Below are 27,879 nucleotides of genomic sequence, written 5' to 3'. Positions count from 1 at the left end.
CTCGCCAACTGGCTGGAAGGAAAGAGCCCGTCAGGCGAGAAGAAGAAGAAGAAGTCCGAGCGGTCTTCTAAGACCTTTGAGGGCGCCCCGGCGACGGGGGTCCAACAGAAGGCCAAGCACCGCGAGCCCGCTGGCACCGGGAGCGCCGAACGGTCGGGCTCTACGGGCGCCAGGCAGGGCGCATCCTCCCCGGCGCCATCAACCACGAGCCAACGCTCTGGCTCGGGTAAGAGGAAGGCCGAGCACCCGGCGAAACTCCTGGAGAGACCCCGGTCGTGCCCTAAGGCCCCATCGGAGGGGGAGCGAGGTGGTGACCCTCCCCCCAAGGAGAAGGTGGTGAGCGCACCTAAGGTGGCGAAAGCCTTGATCCATCCGGCCAAGGCTTCTATCGAGACTGTCGCGGCGGCCCTGGCTCAGCCTGTGGAGACTACACCAGTAGTGGCGACCCCGGGGCCCAGAATCTCCCTGCCACCGCGGAGGGAGTCCTCTTTCATGTCCATCGACAGGACCCCCGTGAAACCTCCGACGGAGAAGAAAAAGGGGGGGCAGGAGGTCGTCGTGGACTCGGCCTCTACCTCTGAGGAGGAGCTGATCGAAGTCCTAGGCCACGGCTCTGGCGTGGAAGAAGGCCATCCTGTCAGGGGGGACCCCGATGTGGAAGACGACGAGGGCGTCGAGGATGCCGACGGGGCTCCTGATCGCCCGTCGGATCTCCCTCAACCAGTGCCGCAAGACAACTCGGCGGCCATTTTGTTGGCTATACAGTCCTTATGCTCGGAGATAAGGACGAGACTGCTGTTACCACCAACGGAGGAACAGCTCCCGACGGGGGACCCGGAGCCAGGCCCTTCTGGGAGCCCTCCCCCTAAGAGAAGAAGGATTCATCCTCCACCTCCTTTTCAGCCATCGCGCCCTGTTCAGCCCTCCTCCCCGTCCACGACACGTGGGGATGATACGGGGACTGACACGGCCGCGACGGGTACAGACAACGAGGTTTACGACGAGGATCTCCCGTCGTCACCTCCCACCCGGGCTTCCCCGCCCGATGAGATTGGATAGTTTCACTCCATGATCGCAGGGCATCCAAGCTTTTCCAGCTCTGCCCGAAAGAGAAGAAGAAGGAAGGCTTCCTTTATCAACGGCGCGAGACCAAGAGGAAGACGGTCCTCGCTGTACCTCTACAAGACGATATTTGGGATGAGGGCCTCGCCCTCCTCAAGAACCCATCCACGACGCCGGCTAGAAGGGATCGGTACGAGAAGAAGTACCGGGTCCCGGGCGCGGCCCCCTTGTGCCTTCGGGCACAGCCGACCCCGGACTCGGTCGTCTCCGCGGCGGCCAGGAAGAAAGCGGGGGGGGCGCGGCCTCTACGTCAACCTCCCCACCGGACGGCGAGGGAAAGAAATTAGACACGATGGGACGCAGAGTCATCTCGTCGGCAGCGACGACGATTAAGGCGGCCAATGCCTTGGCTATCGTAGCCCGCTACGACAGGGAGTTGTGGTACAAACTGGCCCCCCTGCTGGACTTCCTACCAGACGACAAGAGGGCTGAAGCCCTAGAGATCTTGCAGGAAGGAGAGGTGGCGTCGGACCACGCCATTACGATTGCGACGGACATCGCTGACACCGGATTTCGCCAGTTGGGCAACGGCGTGTGCCTTAGGCGGCGTGGATGGCTCAAGGCTACTGACTTCTGTCAGGACGTGCAGACCAGAGTCTTGGACATGCCGTTCGACGGAAACAACCTGTTTGGGAAAACAGTGGACGATTCCCTTCAAGCCATCAAGGCGGAAACGGAGACGGCCCGGGCTCTTGGGGTTCTCCAGCAACGGCGGCCGCCCTTTCGGGGCGGCGGAGGCAAACAGGGTGCCTCCAAAGGTTCCAGCAGCGGATTTTCCACCTAGCGTCAAGCGGCCCGTTCGTCGTCACAGGAAGCTTACAGGGGACGAGGCAAGTCAGGCGGACCCCGCTGTCGTCGCCAAGGAGGGCAAGGCGGCAAAGCCTCGTCGAAGCAGGACTGAACCGGCCGTGGGGTCGGGCCCCCACCGAAGCACCCCAGTGGGAGGCCGGCTGGTGAGCTTAGTCAGCGTGTGGGAGTCCATCTCCACAGACCGTTGGGTGCTGGACGCCCTAGCTCAGGGTCACGCGCTCGAGTTTCTAAAGAGGTGCCCGCGCGTCCCCCCTGTGGCCAGGAAAGAACATCACGTCCCTCAACTTCTCTTGGAGGTAAAGGCGATGCTCAAGAAGGGCGCCATCGAGCTCGTCCCAAAGAGGCTTCGGGGCTCCGGAGTTTACTCAAGATACTTCCTCGTGAAGAAGAAGACGGGAGGATGGCGTCCCATCCTGGACCTACGACTACTGAACAAATTCATCAAGGCACAGAAGTTCCGGATGGTCACCCTCCAACACGTCCTGGGTCAACTGGAGGAGGGCGATTTCCTGTAGTCGTTGGATTTGGAGGATGCCTACTTCCATATTCCCATCCTAAAGGGACACCGAAAGTTTCTCAGGTTCGTGGTCCAAGGGCGTCACTACCAGTTCAGAGCCCTCCCCTTCGGACTGAGGTCGGCACCCAGGGTGTTCACCAAGTGCCTCGCACCGGTGGCGGCGCAGCTGCGCCGAGAGGGGATCCACGTCTACCCCTACCTGGACGACTGGCTCATCCGAGCAAAGACGAAGGAGCTCGCCGTGGAGCACACGGCAAGGACCGTCCAACTGCTCACGGACCTGGGATTCTCCATAAACTACGCCAAGTCCCACCTGCTGCCTGCTCAAGACGCACTGTTTCTGGGAGCGAAGCTCGACACAGTGTCGCTTCTGGCCTCGCCGTCGGAGGAAAGGACGGGGGCCATCTTGGGCAAGGTGCAGCGGATGCTGGTCGCGGACGCGGCCAGGGTGAGGTCCATCAAGTCCCTCCTCGGAATGATGTCTTCTTGCATTTATCTCATCCACCTGTGCAGGCTCCGGATGCGCCCGTTGCAGGAGTTCCTGGACGCACGCTGGATCCAGACGACGGGCAGCTTCGAGGAGAGGATCACACTCGACGAGAGTTTCCGACGAGCGATCCGGTGGTGGGGCACCCGCGCGCATCTGACAGCGGGCATGGACTTCCAGACCCCCAGCCACCAGGAGACAGTGACCACGGATGCCTCCCTGGAAGGGTGGGGAGCGCACACCGAAAATCTGCACGCGAGAGGCCTTTGGCTTCCGACGGAGAAGTCCCTCCATATCAACGTCCTGGAGCTCTGTGCAGTGTTTTGGGCCATCAGGTCCTTTCTTCCGTCCCTCAGGGGCAAGGTGGTGAGGATTTTCACCGACAACACCACCACCATGTTCTACATCAGGAAGCAGGGCGGTACCAGATCCCCAGCCCTGTCCAAGGAGGCACAGGATCTGTGGCATTGGGCAGTCGCCCAAGGGATGTTTCTGGTGCCGTTTCATCTGGCAGGGATAAAAAACACCATCGCCGACTCGCTCAGCAGAGAGCTGCGCTCGTGCCACGAGTGGGAGCTACGACAGGATCTAGTGGACCGCCTCTTCCGACGGTGGGGCACACCCCAGATCGATCTGTTCGCGACGGCGACGAACTCCAAGTGCCGGAGGTTCGCCAGCAGGTTTCCCCAGCCGAGGAGCATGGGCGATGCTTTCTCGTTCCCCTGGGAGGGCCTGTTTCTATACGCGTTCCCTCCATTGCCATTGCTGATCCGGCTCATCAACCAGCTCAAGAGGTCACGGTGCAGGATGATCCTCGTCGCACCTGCGTGGCCGAGGCAGATATGGTTCCCGGACCTTCTGGACTTGTCAGCGTCCCCGTCAATCAGGCTGCCAGTTGACGCGGATCTTCTCTCCAGGGAAGGAGGCGCCATCCTCCATCACGACCCGAAGTCGCTGAACTTGCAGGCCTGGCTCCTGCAGCGTTAGAGTTTGGAGGATACGACATACCGGCCGACTGCAGAGAGGTTCTTGCAAAGGCCAGGGCGTCCTCAACTCTTAAATGCTATGGACACAAATGAAAGAGGTTCTCTGTCTGGTGCCACGCACAGAAGATTAACCCTCTATGGATTACGGCCCCCCAGGTACTTCCGTACCTTCTGACGCTGGCCAAGACTGGACTGGCGCACGCGTCTATCAAGATTCATCTTGCTGCGATCTCCCGATACACCAGAACCACGGGGCGGACGTCTTTGTGGTCTCATCGTCTGGTGAAAGAATTCATGAAGGGACTGTTCAGATCGTTCCCGCCGGTGAAGGCTCCGGCCCCGGCGTGGGAGCTCAACGTGGTGTTGACCAAGCTCATGGGACCTCCGTTCGAGCCTCTGCACTCGGCTCCGTTGAAGTTCTTGTCGTGGAAAACAGCGTTTCCTGTGGCCATCACCTCCGCACGAAGAGTGGGAGAGATCCAGGCCCTTTCCTGCAAGCCCCCGTACTTGACTTTTCACGACACGAGGGTAGTGCTCAGGACGCACCCCTCCTTCATGCCCAAGGTGCTGTCGGACTTCCACCTCAACGAACCCTTGGTGTTGCCTGTTTTCTTCCCGTCGCCTTCGTCGCCAGCCGAAAGGACTTTGCACTCGCTGGATGTGGCTAGAGCGCTGAAGTTCTACGTGGACCGCACAAAGTGTTTTCGGAAGACATCACAACTTTTTGTGAACTTTGGACCTGTCAATCAGGGGAAGGCTCTCTCAAAGGCCTCCATTTCCAGATGGCTCTCCTGCTGTATCATGTACTGTCATCGGTTGGCAAACCGACCGCTGCCTGGCCGTCCGAGAGCCCATTCCACCAGAGCGATCGCAGCTACCACGGCATTCCTATCTGGTGTGCCCTTGCTGGACATCTGCAGGGCTGCTACGTGGAGGTCGACGCACACCTTCACGAAATTCTACTGCGTCGATCGGGATTCCAGGGAGGAGTCCAGGGTCGGCCAAGCAGTGCTGCGCAACCTGTTCGCCTAAGGTGAGCCTGGTGAGGAGGTAAGAATTGCTTAATGTTGAGTTTTGATGTAATGCTTAATGTTGAGCCTTTGCCACCTCCCGTGGTTGCGCATGTGTGTACTGCTATGTATTCTTTATTCATGAGCATGTGAATCCATGCCAGACCCCATGCTGGAGAAGGAACAAGTTACTTACCTGTAACTGTTGTTCTCCAGCATGGGTCTAGCATGGATTCACATGCGAACCCTCCCGCCTACCCCTCTGCGACTCTTCACTTGGTCATACTGCCACTTCACGTGCTACCAAATCTGAAGATGGCTGCCAGAGGCGGGGCTTAGGTAGAGGGCAGTCATTGGCTGTGGTCAGTATGACGCAGAGATCAGTGATTGGTTACCACTACGAAAGATAGATCAGAAACGAAACTGATACTGATTTTTTCTTTACCGAGGATTCCCAGCCTGACGACGGGGAATATTCATGAGCATGTGAATCCATGCCAGACCCATGCTGGAGAACAACAGTTACAGGTAAGTAACTTGTTCCTTCTATTGATAGCTCTAACATCAGTCCGTAGAGTGAGCGAGTTGCATGCACTTTCGTCCAAGCCACATTCTGCTATCTTCCACAAGGGATAGGGTTGTTCTAAGGGTGAAACCTTCATTTTTACCCAAAATCATTTCTGATTTCCACATAGGACAAAACATTGTTCTTGCTTGTTTCTATCCCTCCTCATGGCAAGGAGAAGGAGAGGTTAGATAGGTTGGACCCTCGTAGAGCTTTAATCTTTTATATATCTAGACTGGCAAAGCTCAGTATTGATGATCAGCTTTTCATTGGCTATACGGGCCACAAATTGAGTCAGGCTGTCTCTAAGCAGCCGGTATCCAGATGGATCTTTCTGGCCATTTCACAATGTTACAGGTTGGCAGGGAAGGAGACTCCGGAAGGTTTAAGGGCCCATTTCACCAGGGGCATGGCTACCTCTACAGCCCTGCAAAGGGGTGTACCAATACAAAATATTTGTGAAGCGGCAACGTGGTCCACTATCCACATGTTCACAAAGCATTATTGCCTGGAATCTTCCCTCGGTCAGGATCAGGGCTCAAGTCGAGGGTACACGCGGGTGGACGGAGTCCCCCCACTTTTTTAGGCGTTCTCCAATCTTTTTCTGAGGGCACCTTGTTATGCGAATTTCTGGTGTTGCCACATTCAATTGGTATGTTAATAAGTCCCCCCACTTTATTTTTCAGGACATGACCCCTGGTCAGGATGGTAGCATTGGTAAAGCAGTCCTGCACTCGGTTCATGAAAACAATTCAAATCCAATTCTACTCCCTCCTCCAAATCAAATACTGCTTACCCTGGTAGCGTTCTTTCGACTGGATGTTCCTCCCACGTATTCTTCATCATCCTCCTGCCATACCCCACATAAGAATTTCCCATCATTTTACAGCTTTCGGGTCCTTCAAGACAGAGTACGGTCATTCCCGCGCTTTCGCAGGTATTTCTGCTGTAAGGGGGAAAACAGAACTGAAGACAACTGCCGTTGCGCGTGCTATATATGTCTTCGATTACATCATCCTAGAGAATGAGGCTGTCAAGAGTCATAGTCGACGCACATCGTCCTCTGCCGAATTTTTTTTTCCAAAGCATCTGAAGCTGGGTAACATATCAAAGATGGGGAAGGAGGAACATCCAGTCAAAAGAACGTTACCAGGGGTAAGTAACTTATTCTTCTGAACTTACCGACTCACGTGCTGAGAGTTCTCACTTTGCTAAAGAGCATAACCACAAAAATGCCCTAACCTGAAAAGTGCGGTTTTGATCGCCATAATTTCGGAATTGTAGAGTGAGTGAGATTGAAGATCTTACGATTGATGAACATTTGTGGGTTTTGCAGAGACAAAGTAAAATGGTATCAGAATTGTGTTTGAATCAGACTATTAATTAGCCAAAGGTTATTTACAAATTCCCCTTCTCCAGTTTAACAGAATAGAATTCAGACTTCCTAGACAACTTTGACCTGCATTTCTCGATACATTTTTCACACATTACATAGTAACCGGGTCAACAATCTGCAAGGGTGGCTGGCTGAGCATCACCAGTTAATCTATTTGGTCAACTCTCAAATGGTACAAGTGTGCTCTGTCCCTTTCCTGGTCGGGCTGACTAGCTGTGTGCGACACTCCCTTCTGTAAACTCAAGGCGACACATCAGACTCATGGTAAGTTACTGGTCTCTACTGTCTCTTTCCTGATCTTGTTTGGGAGATCAGCTTCTATCATTTAGCATGTATATAGCGCTACGAACCCTCAGGTAACTGAGCACTGCTTATTGTTGCCCACGGTGTGTGGTGCTCATTTATCGACCTCGGAAGGATGAAAGGCTGAGTTTGGCCTTACCGGGATTCGAACCTGCGTCGGCAGGCTCTGCACAGATGTCAAAGCGAGCGCTCTACTCGCTGAGCTATCGGACCGGATCTATGATGCTTGCAGCACCATGGGCTCCCTTTTGGAGGAGTAACTAGGCTGGAGCTTCTAGATCCTGTGTTACCAGACCGATCATTGCAGCAGTCCGTTCTATCCTAGCGGCAGTTGTATTGTGATGGGCTAACTCCACTCTTGCCTTCGTCCCTCGCAATCCTTGATCGTGTGTGTTTCCCGGCACCTTCCATCCTTGGATACACTCGCACCTGTGCTTCCCATCCAGTGCGGTTCCTCGCAATCCTTGATCAGTTGTGCTCAGTGCCCCTTCCACCCTCGGCTACGATTGCCTTTGCCCGTGTGTCTCCCTTGCAATCCTTGATTGTGTGTGCTTCGCACCTTTCCATCTTTGGCTCGCCAGCACCCACCTGCCCCCTGCGTGTCCCTGCTCCCCTGCAGGTCCCCCCTGCCCGTTTTCCCCCTCCCATACCCTGTTGGTATACTTGTTGCTCTGTTTCCTCTTGGGCCCCTTTTTTGCTTATTTCACTGTTCCTGTATTTGCTTTCTTCATCTACTGTTATTTGTACTGCCTACCTCCATTTGTTTTTCACTCTTCTCCACTTGTTTCCTTTGATCACTGTTCATCTTCCCCTTGATCACTGTTCATTTATCTAGTCCTCGCTCTGCGGGTTTTCCCCTATTGTGTCCTTCTCTTTCAGATTCCTGCGTTTTGCTTTTTACTTGCCTACTTCTCTGTTTTTGTTCACACTCTCCTTAGGTTCCCTTGATCATTCTGTTCTAGGCTCTGCTTCGCCTGGTTGTTCCCTTGCTGTGTCCTTTTTCTTTCAGGTTCCGTTGTTCATACTCCGTTACTGGTTTGCTTTCACTTCTACTTGACTGCCCATCTCGTCCCTTGAGCCCATTGTCTAGTTACCTTTATTCATTATACTTTAAGTGTTCTTGTCTCGTTCAAACTCGTCTGCTTGCACCCCCCCCTCTTGTGCCCTTCCCTAGTGTCTCCCCTCCCCTAGTGTCTCCCCTCCCCTTAGCAATTCACCCTCCCCCTCCGACTCCCTCCTCTTTCCCCACCTCTGCATCCTCTATGGTGCTCTCTATTTCTCCTATGCTCTCTAACTGCTTCTTTATTGACTATCCTGTCCTTCTCGCTAAGTCCGGTAGTAAGAGGTTCAAAAAGGATATCCTGCACTCCAACCCAGGCCTCCCAATTGCTGGTGCCTATACCAGTGCTTCCTCCAGACAGACCCTCACTGACATCCTCTGTCGTTGCTTCGCCAGACCTATGGACTCACATATGGTCTCTGTGCTCTCTCCTTTTTCTTCCTCTCCTGTTAATGGTGGCACCCGGTGGGAAGCCATCCTGTACTCCTGCCATTCCTCTAAGATCATCATTAATGTTTACCTAAATGGCACTGTCTTGGTCCAAGGCCTTCCAGCCAACCTTCTCTTTGATGGACGCTTTCCGAACCTTATCAACTTCCTTTCCTCTCCTGCTGTCCCTTCTCTCCCTTCTCCGGCTCACTTGCCTCCTTCCTCTGCCACCTCTCTGGCGCCCTCTTCCTCCTCCTTGGCTACCTTGCCCTCTCCTCCTTCCTTGTCTGCCCTCCCTCGAGCTCCTTCTATACGTCCGCAGGGGGTACCTCTGACATGTACCCCTCCCTGGAAGTCTTTCAAGGGTGGCAACCTTCTCCACATTGGGGATAGGACTTAAGCTTGTTGGCTATCGGTGTGGGCCGCACACCCTTATACCCACTTAGGGGTTTTATAATTTTTTGCAGTACTTATTTAGTGTAAATAATGATATACGCTCTCCTCTTATTCAATTTTCAGATTCAGATTGTGGCAGTCATGAAAGGTATACTGCAACCCCTTGCTACATACATAGACTTTCTTGCAACCTCCAATTCCGAAAACGTCAAAGACAGCACTCACTTTTTGAACATTCTTGAGAGCATTCAGCTAATGAATGAGGATCTGTTGTTCACTATAGACGTCAACAGCTTGTCTTCAAGTATCCCACATGATTTGGGGCAGGCGGCCGTTGAGTGGTTACTCCTCCAAGAAGGAGAAATAGTAGCAGTGAAAGAGGTTATAATGTCATTACTCATATTTATTTCGACAAATTCCTACTTCGGGTATGACAAAGACATCTACCTCCAAATATCAGGTATATGGCCTCATCATATGCAAATGCATTTATGCACATATTAGAGATCACACACAGTCTGGAGAATTCAACGTACAAAGACCACTTACAAACATGGGTACGTTATATAGATGACATTTTTGGAATATGGCATGGCTCAAGAGAAATGCTAGAACAATTTCTAGTTTATATCAATGGAATCGACCTGCACATCGAATTCACAGGAGAAATATGGGATCCAGATAATTTATCTTGATGTCAAAGTGAACAATCACCAGATACCAGCATCCCTATACACTAAACCCACATATCGTAATAACCTACTACAACGCATGAGTTTTCATCCCCAGAACACCCATTGCAATCTACCATACGGCCAAATGTTAAGTCTAAAAAGGATCATTAAGGATCCAGAAGACTAGGAACAAGAACTCGAAACTACAGAAAAGATTACAAGAAAGAGGATATCCGGAAGAGGATCTACAGAAAGCGTCATTAAGATCAAGAGCACGCACTCTTAATACTAAAGCCAAACCTGATGCACCATTAATGGTCTGTGTCCAAATTGTCTAATCAGAGCACACAAATAAAAAGATGCATCAATACAACCGGAGGCAACAGAACCAAAGATTTATTTCCCATGCAACCTGTGTTCGCACATAAGAGGACTAGCAATCTTAGCGACCTATCAAAGGCAATGTTGTGGCTCATCCACGCACGGGAGAAAAAATATCACTATGCCACTTTGCAACTTGTAACACAGAAAAAACAGTGCATAGCATACGCTGCCCTTGTGGCATCTATTATGTGGCTGAAACAGGACGCAAAATCCGAATACGGATAAATGAGCACAAATCATGCATCAGAAATAAGAACATCAACTCTACGGTTGCTAGACGCTTCAATGACAAGAATAACAGTGTAGCGCAACTCAAATTCCAAGTTCTTGAAGTGATAGATAGCCATGATCCAAGACAAAATATGAAAAAGAGGAGCCAACAAAGGGAAGCGTACTGGATAGACCGGTTAGACACCCTTGTCCCGAGGGGCATGAATGAAGAATTGTTTTCTATAATTGCTCACTATAATTTGGACTTCTAGCCAGCAACCGGGCAGAAACTTAAGACTTGTATCACAAAAGAAAGAAGTAAATTATGAGTTGTCATTACTGCATAACAACTTTGAGAATTTTAGATGATCATGTTGATTAATTGACTAGCAACACTATAACAGCCTACATTATCAATAGCCCACCATTATGTTTACCGTTTGCTGAATGAGTATGAAAACACTAACACAACCTACTGTATCAACAGCCCACAATTGTCTGGCTACTCCTCGTAGAATGAGCATGTGGAATCCGAAACGTTTTTATTAGTAAAACACCAAAATATCATTCATAAGATCTTGAAAACGCATATTAGTGCAGTTAAGGCAGAGTTTATTCCCAACGGTCTCAGACTACTACCATCATGGAGGACACAGAGGACGGAACAGATTATCCATAAGACCCTACACATATATAAAAGTTTGACTGAGGTTGAGTTTGTTCATAGCATACTTTATTTAGACTCAGTATCCCCATTATCATTGATAACTGCCTGTTCAATGATCATGGAGAAACATAATATACAAAACTGCGGAAATGGGTTCATCAGTAATTTACCTGAACAACGGCATAGAGAACGTTCAAAGAATATATTATTCATGATAAGATCCCACACACTCATATTAGTGCGGTTCACATCGAGCCTGTGTACAGCATATTCTAAACAGTCCTAGGTCTACCATTATCAAGTATAACTTTTTTATATTATTAGTATTTTAAGAAATAATGATGCCAGGATTCGCTCAGAATATAGATGCATAGCATTAACCCTCCCAAGATGGCCGCTAATGTCCCGATAATGCAGCCATCTTGTCAGGCACTGCTACCATGACACCACACCACGAATGCCGGCACTACAGCTCGGTTTTTACGAAAACATGATTGCGCGCAAGCTTGACCACAGTGGACAAACTTGGTAAGAACCACAGATAACATATCTCTTTCAGAAAGAGTTAAGAATGCTAGAAAAAGTTAACTGCATTCCATGCTTTATTTGTTTCAGAGCGTTTTCGAGCGTGACAAACTACAACCGAACGCATACAGCGTTCAACAATTGAGGTAGCTTTGATATTAATATTTACTTGGCATCAACGCACCTTGAATGAAAATCATATTAGGTTAAATGGCATGCCGATCTAGTCACAGCGCTGCACACAACTAGGGAACGTGGTCAGAGAATGAGATGCAGTCAGAGAATGAGATGCAGTAGCATGTCGATCGAGTTACACTAATGTTTAATGCTAAGTATAGTACGACAAACACATTGCACTTTTTTTATCCCTCAATACGAACATCATAATAGAGTAACAATACAACGAATAGTACACAGTGAACATCCCATAACTTGATAAGAGTTGCTCACTATCAACCTGCTATTGAACAGCGCAACCTGAAGGTGACGAACGGGGAGCACAGCGAATGGAGGAGGCACCCCGATAACCGGGGCAGGGGCCTTCCTCCTTTACGCTCTCTCGCCCCTCCCCCCACAGGGGCAGGGGAGAGGGCGGCAAAGGAGCCAAAGGAAAGGGCGCCAAGAGCCCTGGAAAGCCCGCGAAGGGCAACAAAGGAAGGAGGCGGGGCTTGGGGCATAAATACGGCGGGCGCCCGACCTAGGAGCACTTGCAGCTCTTCCAGCAGCCGGGCGCCCGCCAAAAGTGGAGGACTTCGTTTTTCAAGAACCATGAAGAGGATTTTGTTTTCGGCTCGGTTTCCCGTGCTCCTGTGTTCCCGTTTGATGGTGTGCTCCTGTTTCTGGTGGCTATCCAGTGAAAGGACTGTTTCAGTGGAATGGTTCCAGCGCTGAAGGAGAGGGGTCCAAGTGAAGGAGCATCGATTGCAGAGAAAAATGTGCGGTCAGAGTTACGTGCGGGGGAGGGGCAAGGAATAGGAATTGTTCCTTGGCGGGTGGGGCCCAAATGGCCCTTGGGTAGCACCCACCCTCCTGCTGCTTACCTCACGTTCATAGTCGCGCGCACAAGGGCATTCATTTGCTGTATGGTCGCAGCTACGGCTACAAGAGAGGGCGGAGATATGCTCTCTGGTTAATGCGCAGCAAAGAGGCCAATCCTTGTATGGGCGGGCATGCACACGGCATTTTGATATTGGGGGGCCAGGCAGATCAGCACACGGGGGTAACAGGCTGGATGGGTTTAACCGCTGTATTGGCCCGGGGGAAAACTTACTGGGATTAAAAGTGTGGTGGGTACGCCTTCTGCGAGACTAGCGGAAGTTTGTCCATAGAGCCGGTCAGATAGCGCAGCCAGTAGTGGCGCTCACTTGGATTTGGTGTACAGCGGGGTGTTACTCGCAGAGTGCACAGCATCCAGCAGGCTAGGGCTTAACTTGCAGCCAGTGCTATTTAAAACCTTAAAATGTTATAAAGCGAGCGAGCAGCTAGTATTCCGAGTGGCGGAATACTAGCAATGAATGTGGCCACTTAATGTTATCCATATGTGCGATCGTGGGGCACGTCTTAAAGGGCAATTGGGTTGCCTTGCCTCGTGGAGCTAGCCATCAGGCATGTGACCTTTTTGTGCAAGGGGCTGGCGTTTGGGCTGGCATTTTGGGGCGGTAATGTTTTCACATTTGTTTGCCGTTTAGCAAGGCCGGCCTGTGATTGGGAGGATTCACGTGGCGTAAATGGTAGGAGTGGTGTGGTCGCTTTGGACATGTCGGGGTCCGTAATATCTCACAACCAAAGTCCCAGACACGTTTTGACTGCATTATGTGGCAGCATCACCATGCGTTCCGGGCATGCGGAAACCTGCAGTTTAAATAATGATGGACAGTCTTGGGGATTACGTTCTCAGGCTCTCATTTCGAGGGCTCATGTTTTTATTAATATGGGCCGGCGCGGCCACCGTGCCACTTGGTGTTTCCCGTAGGGGCCCCCATGTGTGGTATCACCATACAGAGTGTTAGGTAGTGGATCACTAGTACCGCGATCAAAAGTGCACGGCCGGGGGTATTTTCAATTCAATTTTGCCTCGTTTGGGTGCCCGTGCTAATGCGATGAGGAACTGATTTGAGAAGTTATGGCCGCGCGTGGAAAGACCTGCTTTACATTGGTTAGCTAGGAAAATCTGATATGTTAGAAATTGGGCGGATGCTGCTTATGCTTATTTAAATGAATTATTGACAGGTGTTGGTAGGGTATGTGGCCTCTGCGCAGCACAAACCCCTCACAAAGTCCACTCGACTATAAAAGGCTAAATTCTTTTTTGCATAATTTCAAGCAATAGGTGGAGGGGTGCGGCATTGGTTTTTCACGGCCTCTGCGCCGCAAGTTAGCAGTACAAGGGCTTCACGGTACAAGTGGCGTGGCCGTGACAATAGCACTAGTGTCGAGCCATTGTTTGGGGCAGGAGTAAGGTCGGTCACATTGGCATACGAACGCTGCCCAAGTTTGTGTTTTATGGCGGGATTCCCTCATGCTTATTTTAGCTGGGGTATGTCGGACAAAATGGTTCAAGCAGTGCCTGCATGTGATTATGGACAAGAACGTTGGAGGTTCCAGGGAATACGTTGTTTCTAACTAGGGCGATGCTGGAAAACAGTTATGCAAAAAGGTCACCTTGAGTGGTTGAATACAGGATATTTTACAAGAGGTGCATTTCGTTAGGTACGTGAAGGGCAGAGCAGGGACCCCGCGCCCCATTCTGCATGATGTTGGTTATCAACTCACTTTTTTCTTCTTGTCTATGGCCCTTGAAATTACCTATTTCAGTGGATAGTGCCAGAAATGCACGACGGAGATGCCTGTGGGAATTAGCTGCTGAGATACGGGCCCGGGGATAGTAGAGAGACACTAGCGCATAGCTCTCAACCATTTGTGTCGCAGAGGCAGGTGAATACACCCGATTTTAAGTTTGGCGGGTGAGAGGCCCATTGAAACGAATGGGCGTGCAGGAGGCTTGGCGGGTGAGTCAGCTGTTTACGAGGCGGGTGACAAACGCCAAAAATGTGTGACTTGGGAGCTACGCTAGCGGAATTACGGGAGGGGAAGTTTACAAGGTTAGTCCATGTTCCATCCCACGGACTTCAAACACCATAATGCAGTGGGCAAAACGGATCCAACCCATCGGACTGACAATAACAGTGGATTCATGGTCATTCACTGGTAGAAGGGGGTGCAACACGAGCATAAAGAAATGGTTGGAACTTTAAAGGGATAAGAGTATTGGCAGATTGTATGCATCATGGTAGGAATAATCAAGCAGCCTTGCGTCCAGGTAAACTGCACTAGAGCAAGAACAGGGGTAATAGCCGCTTCGGATAAAGGCAACCTGGGATGATGCAGACATTGCAGCACACAGCGTGCTGTGGCGGATTAGCAATGCAACACACAGGCAGACTAAAACCAAAGCAGTGTGGGCATCCGGGGCAAAGCGGCCTACACGGAAGGAAGTTCTACCGAACGGGGAGTGTTGTTTTTCTGTTGGGAACCAGTTTTTGAATAGTGACAAGGGGTGAGTTGTTGAGATAATGTGATACGAATTGTGGCCAAGGTGAAGCTGGGGAGAGGAGTTGGAGGGCAGCCTCCAGCACTGCTTGGTGTGGAGGGAAGGCGAGTTGCCCAGGCTTGCAAAGGGCTAGTCATTTCTCTCTTGTGAACCCGTGAATATTAATGAAGGGAGAGTTTTGTATATAACGGGACGCAAATTGTGGTTTAGGTGAGACAGGGGTGAGAAGTCGGAGGGCAGCTCTCTGCACTATGGGATGTAGGGGCAAGGAAAGTTGGCCAGGTGTGGTACAGTCATCAGGGAGCAGGCTACTGCCGATTTCAAGGGAGATGTAACTTGCAGATTTGTTGCCGGGCATCCATTTGCACTTTAGGCTCTTGGGGCGTGCCTGCATATGGGCACGTACGGTGCTCAGCTTCCTTCATCGCAAATCTGAGTGAGGCCATGGGAGCCTTTATATTCCCTTTATATTCCCAGTTCAACCCAGGGGAAGACAGGAGTCACAAACGTGTGCAGGATCGCCCCCCCCAAACTCCCCGGGGGGGCACGAATGACACTGGCGGGCTGCATTACAAACTCTCATCCCATACACCCACCTGCCAGTATGCAGGTCAGGGGGTTAGCGGTACAGCACTCTCTCAAGCTACCGTTCTTAATCGCCTAATTCACAAGAGTGTAAGTTCCCCAAAGTGATGGTGGTGAATGATGGCAGGGCTTGCGATGCCCGGGGCGATAAGCTTTCTGCATTACAATTGCAGTGCAGGGTCGGGTGCTTTCACGGGATGCCGGTACCTATATAGAACTGCAGTACAGGAGTGAGCGCTCGCTTTGACGCCTGTGCAGAACCAGTTGACACAGGTTCGGATCCCGGCAGGGCCAAACTCAGCCGTTCAGTAATAATAAGCAGCGCTCAGATACCTGATTTTCGTAGCACGGGTTAGTAGCACTATACAAGTGCTGAATTATATCTCGGCTGGTGAGCAAGACGACACGAAGCAGACCAGGGTCGAGCAGCGGGTCCGCTCAGAGAAATGTCAGGGTATTAAACATGTTATAAATAACTCATCATGTTATATACCAAGGGTATTTATTTAATGGGGGCAGTGTGTCGGCTTTCAGGGACCCCCCCCTGGGTTTATCTGATTTGGCCGCGGGGTAAAGGTTCATGAGGTGCTCAGGTCAGTTACTGATCTGTCGAGGTGGATCGGCATGAGGGGATCATGGCAATGAGGGGTTGGGCCAAACAGGTGACAAGTAAACCCGACGAGAGACGGCCCATAGATGTGGGCAAATTGCACGAAATGATCAGGAGCTTAACGGTGGTGTGTAGGGACGATTATGAAAATGCATTGTTGTCAGCAGCTTTCGCACTGGCATTTTTTGGGGCTTTTAGGGTAAGCGAGTTGGTGCCAGCCAACAAGAAGGGTAAAGGTTTAAGTTTCCTTAGGAGCTGTGACAGAGGGGTACAGGGAGAGCGGTTATACATATTTGAGTAGATCCAAGACCGATCAGACAGGTAAAGGCAGAAGCATTATGTTGGGAGGTACTCAGGGCTGCCCGGTTTGTCCAGTAAGATGGTATTTGAGTTGAAGGATTCACACGGGGGAGGAGGATCCTTTTCTGGTACATAACGATGGGACAGCGTTAAGCCCTTTCCAATCTAGAAAGGTGAAGGACATGGCACTGGTGGAGGCAGGGTCCTCGAAGGGGGCCTAGGGGACGCATTCCTTCAGGATAGGGGCAGCCACATCAGCGGCAGGGATGGGCCTGGGAGCAGAGGCAATCAAACAGATTGGGGGCTGGAGGTCCGGTTGTTTTAAGCGATACGTCAGGCCTGAAGAGGAAAAAAAAAAAAATGTAAGAGTAACGGTTCCTCCCTCCTATCTCCTCGCAGTAGCATCGACGAAGGGAAGGCGACGGTCCGCCGGGGTGGTGGGCCATTCGTTTGTATCAAGGGCCAGGGCAAGCTGGACAGCCAAGCAGGATGAGTTGACCGCTGGGGAATACCGGGTGCATTGGCATGGAGTGCCGGGTATGAAATGGGCACAGCTGCGGGGGCACGTGCGCAGACTCCTGAGGGAACATCGGAGGCCCGATGTTTTGGTGGTGCACCTCGGTGGCAATGACTTGGCTGGTCTGGGGAGGGGGATCTTGCTCAGGGAAATGATGTTTTCATTACAGGAGTTATCGGCGGAATTGGGGGAGACCGAAATGGTTTGGTCTGAAATCATCTCGAGACACGAATGGAGGGGAGCTGAGAGTCAGGCAGCCGTGGAGAATTCAAGGAGGAAGTTGAATCGGGCCATGGCTAAGTTTTGCAAAGGGAGAGGCTTTCAGCATATCAGACATGGTTTGATCAATCTGAAAAACAGGGAGTACTACTTGAAGGACGGAGTGCATTTGTCGGAGCAAGGAATGGATTTGTTTTTCTGGAATATCTGCACAAAATTACTGGAGTTATAAGTCAGGAAAGGGGGGAGCCACGGTGGGCGGTAACCCACCTTTGGCGTGGTGGGTTGTGGCAACCTATGATAAGACAAAGACTCCGAATGAGCCATTGCTAAACCGGAAGGGGCTTCGCCCATTCTAGACAGCGCCTCCTGGGAGCCTAAACGGCGGGGGTGTCTGGCGGTAGCAATTGGGGCTCAACTTCCCCCCAACAAACGGCGCTCCCCCAGTCCGCAAAGACCTGCAGGGGCAGGCGGTTTCTCAGACTCGAAGGCCTTGGGGGAGTTGTGCCTGCAATCAACATGGAGGTAAAGGGGGAAGCAGGACGAGGAGCAGTCGCCACACCTTTTGGATATAATTTTAATACCTGTTTGCAGTGGTTATGTATATGTAAAAATAAATCTGCGGCCTTGTTATGCCAAAACTAAGGAAATGTCTCATGCAGCACCTTACTGGAGGGGAAATGAAAGGGGCTGACAAAATGAGTAATGTTGGATACAAACGGCATAGCTAATGGACAAATGCCCAGGTTATGTTCAATCCATAGTGTAACATACTGAACAACAGTTATCAACCAGTAGTCTCTCATCAAGAATGGCAAGACATACAATCGTATTGATTAAGTTATGGTGATGGTGCATAATGTGAATCATTGAAAGAATATGCCTGCTATAAACAGTGGACATAATACTTATGTTTTCTCCTATGTGTTTTTCTATATGTATTGTGTGTACCCTGCTCATTATCTAAATGTTGTGCTTAAATACTTGCATGTGGCTGTTTTACCTTACTCATTTTACGTATGTTATTTTTGACCATCAACGCTTGAATATTTGTTATTGATTATGAATGTTGATATGATTGATTAGACAAGACCCTGACGAAGGACACATGTCCGAAATGCATCGGCCAAATAAAGAATATTGATTAAATACTTGCTCACATAATTAAATCACATTTGTTTGAAAATTGAATAAGAAGAGAGCGTATATCATTATTTACACTGGATAAGTACTGCAAAAAAATTATAAAACCCTAAGTGGGTATAAGGGTGTGCGGCCCACACCGATGGCCAACAAGCCTAGGCCCTATCCCCCATGTTCATAGTGTGCCCAACACAGTGGCACATACCTGTGGGCTGCACCCCATAACAACTCATCAACTACTGGAAATAGAATCTACCACAAAAAAAAAATAAGAAGCTGTGCCCAATCAACTATCTCCACTGAACCTTCTCCACATTGCCACTCTCGCTCAGCTGTCACACTCCTCTGACATCTGCCGCCTCCTGGAAGAACTTGACCTTGATATTCTCGGTCTCACTGATACATAGCTCACGGCCAGCTCTGTCACGAGTTAGGCCACTCTTCCCTGATGGCTACGAGATCCTCTCTATGCTCAGATCCAACCGTTTTGTTGGGAATTTAGCCTTGATCTCCCCACAGTGGATCCCTGCCTCTATCATTCCTATGCAGGCCTACTCTTCTTTTGAATGCCTAGTCTGCAGGCTCTCTCTCTCTCTCTCTCTCTCTCCCTCCTCTCTCTCCTCTCTCTCCTTTCTCTCTTCTCTCTTTCTCTCTTGGCCGCTCTCTCACTGTGGCCACCATCTACCATCCACCTGGTCAGGTAACTTCCTTCCTCTTCGAGTGTGTGAGCCACTCCTCCTCCTTGGAGACCTCAACATCCACCTGGATGCTTCCTGTCCCTCCTCCGGACTCTTTTGCAACCTCCGACTTTTTCTCTCTCTCTGTTCGTCCCTCGGGCCCGACTCACTCTGCAGGGCACACTCTGGATGTTCTGATCCCCTCAGACCTCCTCCTCTCTAACTCTCTCACCACTGCTCTCTCCTGGAGTGACATCTTTCTCCTCTCCTCTCACCCTACCCCCACACTGCCATCTACCTTCTCGGTCATCTGACCCATGAAGCGTGTGTCAGTTGAGGCTTTCACCAGCACCTTCTCTCCCCTCTCTTGCACCTCTGGCTTACTCACATCCTGACACAGCCCTTTCCAACCTCTGCTCTTCTATCTCTGACACTCTTGATGTACTTGCCCCTGTCATGAGGATCCGCTTGAAGCCCAAAGCCAAGTGCAACTCTTGTTACGACTCAGACCTTGTCACCCGTAAAACGCTATTGTAGAGTGGCTGAGAGGAAATGGCTGGCATCTTGTACGTCCTCTGACAAACTGCTCTGCTGCCTGCTCCGAAGGCAATACCGACTCTGTCCTCACTAAGAAGAGAGCGCACATCCAAGCCTGTATCTCTGCGGCATCTAACAACTCGGCCGAACTCTTTAAAATCTGTAAGGAGCTGGCCATTTCTGCTGCAGTCTCTACCTCGTCTGCCCCCTCCCATGCCCTCTGCATGGCCTTGGCCTCACATTTCATCTCTAAAACCCAGGACATCCTGTCCACCCTCTCTTCCTCTTCTCCTTCTCCCTCTACTTTCTCGTCTACCTATGGCCTCCCTGCGGCCACCTCTTCTCCTCTGCCTTTCCTATGTTCACCCCAGACAAGATTTCTAGACAAGTCAGATCTATGAAAGTCTACTCAAAACAGGTTTTTCCCTGTTCATCCAAAACCATCAAGGACCAAATGAACACCCTCGCTCCAGCCTTGGCCGATATTTGCAATCACTCTTTCACCAATGGAACCATCCCTTCCCCCTAAAGCACTCTCTTGTGCCCCTCTTCTTAAAACAACCTTCAGCCGACACCTCCTGTCTGGCTAACTATCGCCTGATCTCCATTCCTCCTTGTTAGGCAGAAACCTGTGCAGTTCCCTTAGGGACCACTGCAAAAGGCTTAAGACTACAGGTGTTGGCAGTAAACCCAATTGGTAGCAGTCTGTACCACCCAGAGTTACCTGGTAGCTGTGGCTGAGCAGCCAGACGTCTCTCAAGAAAAGCTAGACAGTATATAGAGTAAACGAGATAGGTACCAAAATACAGTAGCACAAGCAAACACTGACCAGAGCTTTTGTAACAAAGTATATAATTATTTATTTAAAAACACACTTAGAAACACTCCAGCACTATTATGTAAGCAAGTTCAAAAACACAGTCACTATTACTATATGTACACCCCTTATTCCTTATTAGACAAGTCTTAGTTAACACCACTTATTTCCAGACAGAGGTGAGCGCTTAACTAAAGATGGCACTCCAATAAGTTTAAGAAAAAGGGAGGGGAAAAAGGCAGAAATTAGAAGAAGCACACAACACAATACTTTAGAAGTACCCAGCAAGGCAGGAAGGCAAAGTCTACTTGTGAGCAAAAAGTTCAGAGGCCAGGCTCCCTCTTGGAGAGAGTAGAACACCACTGTGCCCAAGATCACTCAGTTTAAAAGTCTTAGAACGTCTTTGAGGGAGTTCAAAAAGGAATTAGTTCAGTTTAGAAAAGTTCAGTTAGCCAGCCTATGGCCAACCCAAGTGGTAAATTGAGGCTTTAAGAGTCACCCCACACAGACCCGTTGGGAGGGAGGCCAGGCGGACACAGTACCTTTAAAGTGGAGAGGATCCTCCAGCGGGGGCAGTTGTTCCTGGCAGCGGGTGCAAGTCATGGCGTCGTCCAGAGGAAGAGAAGATCTCGACGTGTAGGAAAGCTGAAGGTCGTTGCACTGCCAGGGAAGAAACCAGCCGCGAGTTCTCCGGTTAAAAGGTAATACCCTTTTATTCGCGGTAGTGGTAAAACGTGGTATTCCGGTTGCCGGGGTGCTTGGCACAGGCAAGGCGGCCACGAGATGATCCGGGAAGGCGAAAAGACGGGCAAACTGGTTATCTCCACCAGTCAAAGGAAGAAGACTCTTCGGGATGAAGATCTCCTCCGTCGGAAGAAGTGGTGAGACGGTTCAGCAGGGCTCCACCGGTGGTGTCGTCGTTGCAGGTCGGCTCAGCTTCTCCCTCTTCGGATTCTTTGGTCCTGTGGCGACGTCTGAAGTCCCAGTCCCCAAAGCCCTGCTTTTATGCAGAAAAACCCCATTCACTCAGCCTAGCTGTCACTCACACATGCTAAGTGGTGAGCCGGGCGGCTCACCACTGGGCCAATCACACAAGAGTGCGACTTGAGTTGCCGAGGCAACTCAGTCAAGGGTGCCTAAAACTCCTTCCACACCCTGTGTGGTACTCAGAGTGGCACCACTTTTCGAGGCTTCTGTGGAGAATACCCGCCAAAAAGTGGAACAAAGGGCTCGACTTGGGTTGGAGTCACAGATGCGAACACAAACGCCATTTTGGAACTGAGTTCTGGCAAAAAATACCAACCGGTGATTTTATATTAATTTAATAAACCGGTAGGAATATATTCGCGGTCAAATATAAAAAGTAGTATCCACTGCCACCAGCCAAAACTCGGTCAGGGGGGACTGGACAGTGCCCCCTCGAAAAACAGACCCCGGGGCAATCGAATTGCCCCGACCAGTACGTCCACAATATGATGGTTTGTACTGGTTCTGTTCACAATTTAGGACTAGTAAAGCCAATGGTGACTTTACATGCCCTGGGAGACAGTAGTCAGTCCCAGGGTATGGAGTCTATGTTTAAGGGTCCCTACGACACCCCTGGGTTACTGCACAGAGGGTGCTGTGTAACCCACATACCAAAAACACATGAAGCCCTATGGAATAAAAGACCCCATAGCCCATTTGACACATACAACGTCAAAGGAACACCTCATATCATGTCTAAGAGTGGGAGTAAAAAGAGTCTCGCTCTTAGCAGGAGAAAATAATAAACCCCAAAAATCCAGCAAAGCTGCTGGGGGACTCACTAGGTTTGGGAAATTAGCCTTAACAGAGAATTCTCCCTAACACTCCTTTCCTGGGCAAACTCTTGGAAAAGCTGGCCATCTCCCCGCTTAATCTTCACATTGAATTTGTCGGTTGTCTCCATGACCATCAGTCTGACTTCAAAGCAGCCAGAAGCACAGAAACTGCTCTCCTGAACATGCGTGAAGACCTTCTCTCTAACCTTGATGGCAATCGCCCCTCTGTCCTCATTTTACCGAATCTCTCCTCTGCTTTCGACACAGTCAAACATGCTATCCTACTGAACTGGCTCTGTGATAACCTGGCTATCACTGATCAGGCCCTGGCTTGGCTGACCTCTTTCCTCTCTAACCAACCCTCCCAGGTCCAACTTGGGTCCTTCCTGTCCTCTATCTCACTCTGTACCTGTGGTGTTCCCCAGGGGTCTAAACTTTCTCCCTGCCTGGTCAACCAATACCTGGCACCTCTCACCCACCGCATTGCTGCTCTCTGCTCCAACTTTCATTGCTATGCGGGTGACACTCAGCTCACTTTCAGGCTCCTCTCAGCTGCCTCCTCTCCCTCTCTCATCCCGGATTGTCTGTCTGCAATCCAGGAGTGGTGTGCCGCTTATGATCTCTGCCTTAATGCCAGTAAGATGGAGATCCTCCTCCTCGGCACACCTGCACCTTCCATTTAGGGCCCTCTTCCTGCTCCCACATGTGAGGCTAAGAACCTCTGGGTCATCTTCGACCCCACACCCTCCTTCACTCCTCACATCTCTGACAACTCTAAGAAGTCAAACTACAAGCTGCACCTCAGAGGTATTCTTCCTTTCCTCACCTTCCCCCAGAAGCTCCCTGTCTCCAGAGCTCTGGTTCTCTCTAGGCTGGACTACTGCAACAGCCTTTTTTTAAATCTTCCTGCCTCTACTCTCCCACCTCTACAACTCATCCAGAACAGGACTGCGAGACTTGTCTGTGGCCTCAAGCCCAGGGATCGTATCTCTCCAGCCCTGAAATCTCTCTTATCTGCCAGTGGCAGCAAGGATCAAGTTCAAGACCCTCTGAATTGTCCACAAGACCTTCTGGGGCCTGCAGCCGCAATACCTCTGACGCTCTTCGGAAATATCTTCCTACTCAAGCTCTTCGCTCCTCCAGCTCCTTGAAGGTCAGTTGCTTCTCCAAGCAATGAGTCGGGGGCAGATCTTTCTTCGGCTGGTGCCTCCCTCTGGAACAGCCTCCCTGCTTCGCTGAAACTTGAGCAGAACCATCTCTGGTTCCGGAAGCACCTCAAGACCTTCATCTCTCTTCCTCTTCTCAGCTGATCTCTTTTCTGATACTGCACTGGTCACCTGGCTACCCTCAGAATTCGGGCCCAGGTCCCTGCTCACCCACTTGCACTCCTGCATATGCCTTCTGGCATCCCCTTCACTTTTGGTCTGTATCTGCAACCCTACAGTCCCCTTATCTGCACTTATTGACACCCATTATCTGCACTTTTTGCACCAGCACTTGCCACCTGTTGGCTGCACTACTTGTTTGTGATTCCGTGGCTGGCACTTGCCCACCCAGCCCAACCCCCGACATTCCCCCCACTTCCTGGCACCGTTCCCATCCCCTCTCCCCTGCACTTGCGCAATCGCAATGTCACTAGGCCTAGTAAGATCGTTGTTTTTTCCCTTCTTCTGTTTCCCCTTCCTTGCCTCGTCGCACCTTGAAACACTTGTGTATAGGCACGTTATAAATGCCATATCATATTTCAATTTGAATGCAAGAGTTGATTCATAAGTTGGTTAGTTGTCATAAAAAAAACCTTTCTGATCATTTTATCCTACTCGTCCTCCATGACAAGATTGTGGGTATTACTGTTCCCCAGATTCATGAGAAAGCTTCCTCTTATTCGACTGAAGAGGTTGGTGATAGTCTTGTGCTAACTTAAATAATGTTTAAACGTCTGCCTTAAATCTGAGTGTTTTAGGACCACTTCATAAAGGTAGAAATGCCTGTAAAGTGGCAGAGTGCAAGTTCCTTGTTTTGTTCTCCAAAATGTTTAAAAAAGAAATAGTTGTGTGATAAACAAAAACCTGTTGTTCTGTCTTTTGGTGAGGAAGCTAGTCAAAGCTTTTGAACCTAGGAATTCTCCCCTTACTGGAGAACTATATTATTAGAAGTAAGTAACTTTTGCTGTCTCTAATACCTGATAGTGGTACAGGTCTCCAGCAGAGAGTATACATCTTCCAATCTGTGCCTCATCAGTAGCATAAAGTTTAAGTATTAAAATCCACCTTTTTTCCAGGAGTGCGTTTCTAGTCTGTAACCTGAGTTTCCATTTGTTTCAGGGGAAACTGGACTTTGCTTCAAGAGTGCCTGAGCTTGGGTCCTCTGTGACTCTAACAAAGTCTGCAATCGAAAGATTGGGAATGTTCATACGAAAGTCCAGACTGGAAGGGCCCACATTCATGGAACTTTCAGCAAGAGACTTTGCTTACAGTCTGGCAAGAATCTACATAGGTAAATGCAAAAAGAGGTGCTCAAAATGCAAATGTTTGGCTATCTATTCCTTTTCTAAAGTGCAAAGTTCATGTGGAGCTAAGTGATCATGTCTTCTAGGTACTACTCTTTGGTGCATGGCAGTGTAGCATTAATGCAGGATTGGGGAAGTGTGGAATGAGACAGAAATGCCACTCTGTCCATGTGGGCCACACGTGTGCGGGTGTGGGGTGGTGTGTGGAGTAAGTGCCCTAAGACCTTATAAGGTAGAGATACACTTTATTATACTCCTTCGGATTCCTGCAAATCAGGATGAGTAAGTGAGAGTATTTAGGGATCTGAGTTTGTTAAAATGATTTAGCTGGTGGCCACCAGGAGGTGCATGGGTGGCCACCAGGGGGCGCATGGAGATTAGCTGAACGCTTGGTGTGCTCCGAGCCTAATGGGAGGAAAGGCGTTCTGAGCCCCTACTTTTCCCCCACAGGCAGCAGAACGGAGAGCAACCCCTGAGAGAGGAACGAGTGGCACGCAGTCGCCCCCAGTTTGAAGAAAATTCGACCACGGGTGGCAGATATAGCCGTGCCATCAGTGCAGCAGGGAGGGACAGAGGAGTGCGCTCTGTGGCGGTGAAGGAGAAAGTGAAACAGAAAGGACTTGTAAGGAGTGCCGGTGCCAGTGCGGGAGGGAGGATTAGTGGGGGGTGGAGAAAAAAAAGCTAGAGATGAGTGGGGCACCGCAGCGGAAAGCGAGGGGCAAGGTGCGCCCAGACCACACACAAGACGCGTGGCAGCTCTGAGAGCCCCCCACAAGGGGGCAAGGTAAACATCCTGAGTAGCAGCTAGGAAGGGTGGTGAGGCCCCACCTGGACAGGCGGTGAGTGCCATCAACAGACAGTGTTTCTCCCCCACCACCCTTTCCTGCCACCCCCGGGGTGGGTCCAGAGACCCCAGAGAGGCAAATCTGGGGACAGGACAGAGCACAACTACAGAGTGTGGGGGGCCCAGAGGAGCAATATCGCCCTAAAACAGCGGGCATCCAGCACAGAGGAGAGGGTGGCCAGCTCCATATCATAAAGGAGCCACAGAGGAGGTGAGAGTCCCCCTCAGGGCCTGCGGTGGAGACCCCGACCACGAGCCAACCCCCCCATAACAAGTGCCTGCACCAAGACCTCCAGGAACATAGGAGGAGGAGCAACACCCTAAGCCCACTCGAAGGAACCCAGCCACCAGCGTTAGGAGGCAGTTGAGTCCCCGGGAGGACCCGGACAAGGGACTCAGGAGGCAAGCTCGAGTGGAGGTGGGATCCCCAGCGACAGTGACAAGGCAAAAAAAGAGAGTTGGGTGAACTCCGAGCCCACTGACATCCCCAAGGTCTAGAGGAGGGGCGCGGCATGGCACCTAGGAGCATGGCTCCAGTTGCAAACTTGGGATGCAACATTAGGCCTGGACCATCAGAACATAACCCCGGGCCCATGAGTTGAAGAGACGACCTACAGAAGTTCGAGGTGAGAGGGGTGACTGTCCCACCCACCCCAAGGGCCAACATGGAGGGAGACCTGGCAGCCACGAAATCTGTTGTGGCGGTCCTCATGGAGGAAATTCGTGCCATCAGATCGACTCTGGACCAGAGACTAGACAAGATGGATCAGAGAATCCTCAGTGGAAGACAGGATCCAGGGCCTGGAGGCAAATCAAACATCAGTGGATACCATGGAGCTCCAAACGGGGGTGAGGTTGGCAGAACTGGAGAGGGAGGCGGAGACTATGCTAAAACTGGAAGATGTAGAGAACAAGGAACGCTGTAACAGCCTGTGCTTTTTTGGCTTCCTGGAAAAAGATGGAGAGGTGGAGGGTGACATCAGGAGAGCCACCAGGGAAGTGATATGTACGTTCTTCGGAGACGACTATGTATGTTCTTCGGAGACGACGCCATGGATAAGCCCACCATTGTTACCAGGCCCACAGATTCGGGTGAGACGGAACGGTCCCGTGCTCAATACTGGCATGCTCCCACTATTACAAACAAAGGATGAGGATCCTTGAGCGTGCCAGGAGAGCAGGCACCATCAACTATGGTGAGGCCCAAGTGACCATTTTCCAGGACCTTTCAGTGCTGACTCTTACAAGGAGAAGGATGTTATCTGACCCGCTCACCTGTCAGATAAAGGCGCGAGCTATCGCTGGGGCTTCCCTTTCTCCCTCATCTTTGAATTTGAAGGCCACGACTACTGGCTAGCCATGGAAAGCGACATAAGTAGAGTTTCAGAAGAACTCATGGGGGACTCAAGGCTCTGGGCAGCAGCCCAGGGAGAGACCGCTGGATCAAGTGCTGAGACTGCGGGAGCCAGAAATAGATGCAAGATGGCTGGGGTACCCAAGTATAAAAAGCTCAATACCCTACCGGGGGCCCTTCGGGCCCATGATGGGGAAGTGGCTGACAAATGTTGCTGTGGACCGCGAGAGCTGACGGCGGACTGACTACGTGGGATATTAAGGGGCAATGTTGAAAGCAAGGGCTGACGTTGGACTATATTTGAGGGGGATTGCAAGGAGGAGGCCTAGAGAGAGGAGTAAGATGGGTTAAAAGCATGCCCCGTCAACTCGGGGGCAATGATTGTTTTGGAAGGCTGCTGGGGGCTCAGTAACACAAAGGTGTGGTTTGAGAGTGTCCAGTTGACTCAGGACCTTCTGGTGATCCTATCCTGACCCGTGGCGGTATGGGTGTCGGGGTTGGATTCTCAGGAGGGGGAGGACAGGAGTTGGCAGTTTGGGGTTCACCCAGAGGGAGTTTACATGGTTTGATGTTTTTTCAGGGGACAGTTCTATTACAAAGTGGTATGCTTTCTCAGGGGGAGGATGGCACAAATAAAAGGAATCGAACTGGAGATATGTCTGCAGACGATGAGCTGGTGATTGGCTCCCTCAACGTCAGAGGACTAAATCCGCCTAGCAAGCGATCATTGACCCTAGAGGAATTTAGACAGGCTAAACTGGACATCCTCATGGTTCAGGAGACCCAGTGGCAGAGGGGCAAGGAACCAAGACTTGGGGTCAAACAGGTGGGGGAGGTGCTCACGGCTTCAGGTACGAAGGAATAAATTGGGGTG

At 50.7% G+C, this 27,879-nt stretch overlaps 1 protein-coding gene across 1 annotated transcript in view; it reads left to right on the top strand.

Annotated features, from left to right (window-relative positions):
• Positions 1 to 27,879, top strand: part of LOC138492254 (acyl-CoA dehydrogenase family member 11-like) — a 1,439,352-nt gene that overhangs the window by 1,293,728 nt on the left and 117,745 nt on the right. The window contains exon 13 of the mRNA XM_069619296.1: positions 24,623 to 24,794. Within this exon, the coding sequence (XP_069475397.1) occupies positions 24,623 to 24,794 (172 nt within the window). The remainder of the gene's footprint in view (positions 1 to 24,622; positions 24,795 to 27,879) is intronic.

Source organism: Ambystoma mexicanum, chromosome 10 (genome assembly GCF_040938575.1).
Source record: "Ambystoma mexicanum isolate Mex_15411 chromosome 10, UKY_AmexF1_1, whole genome shotgun sequence".
NCBI lineage: Eukaryota > Metazoa > Chordata > Amphibia > Caudata > Ambystomatidae > Ambystoma > Ambystoma mexicanum.
Note: the sequence above shows the minus strand (reverse complement) of the source record. Positions and strands in the feature narration are given on the sequence as shown.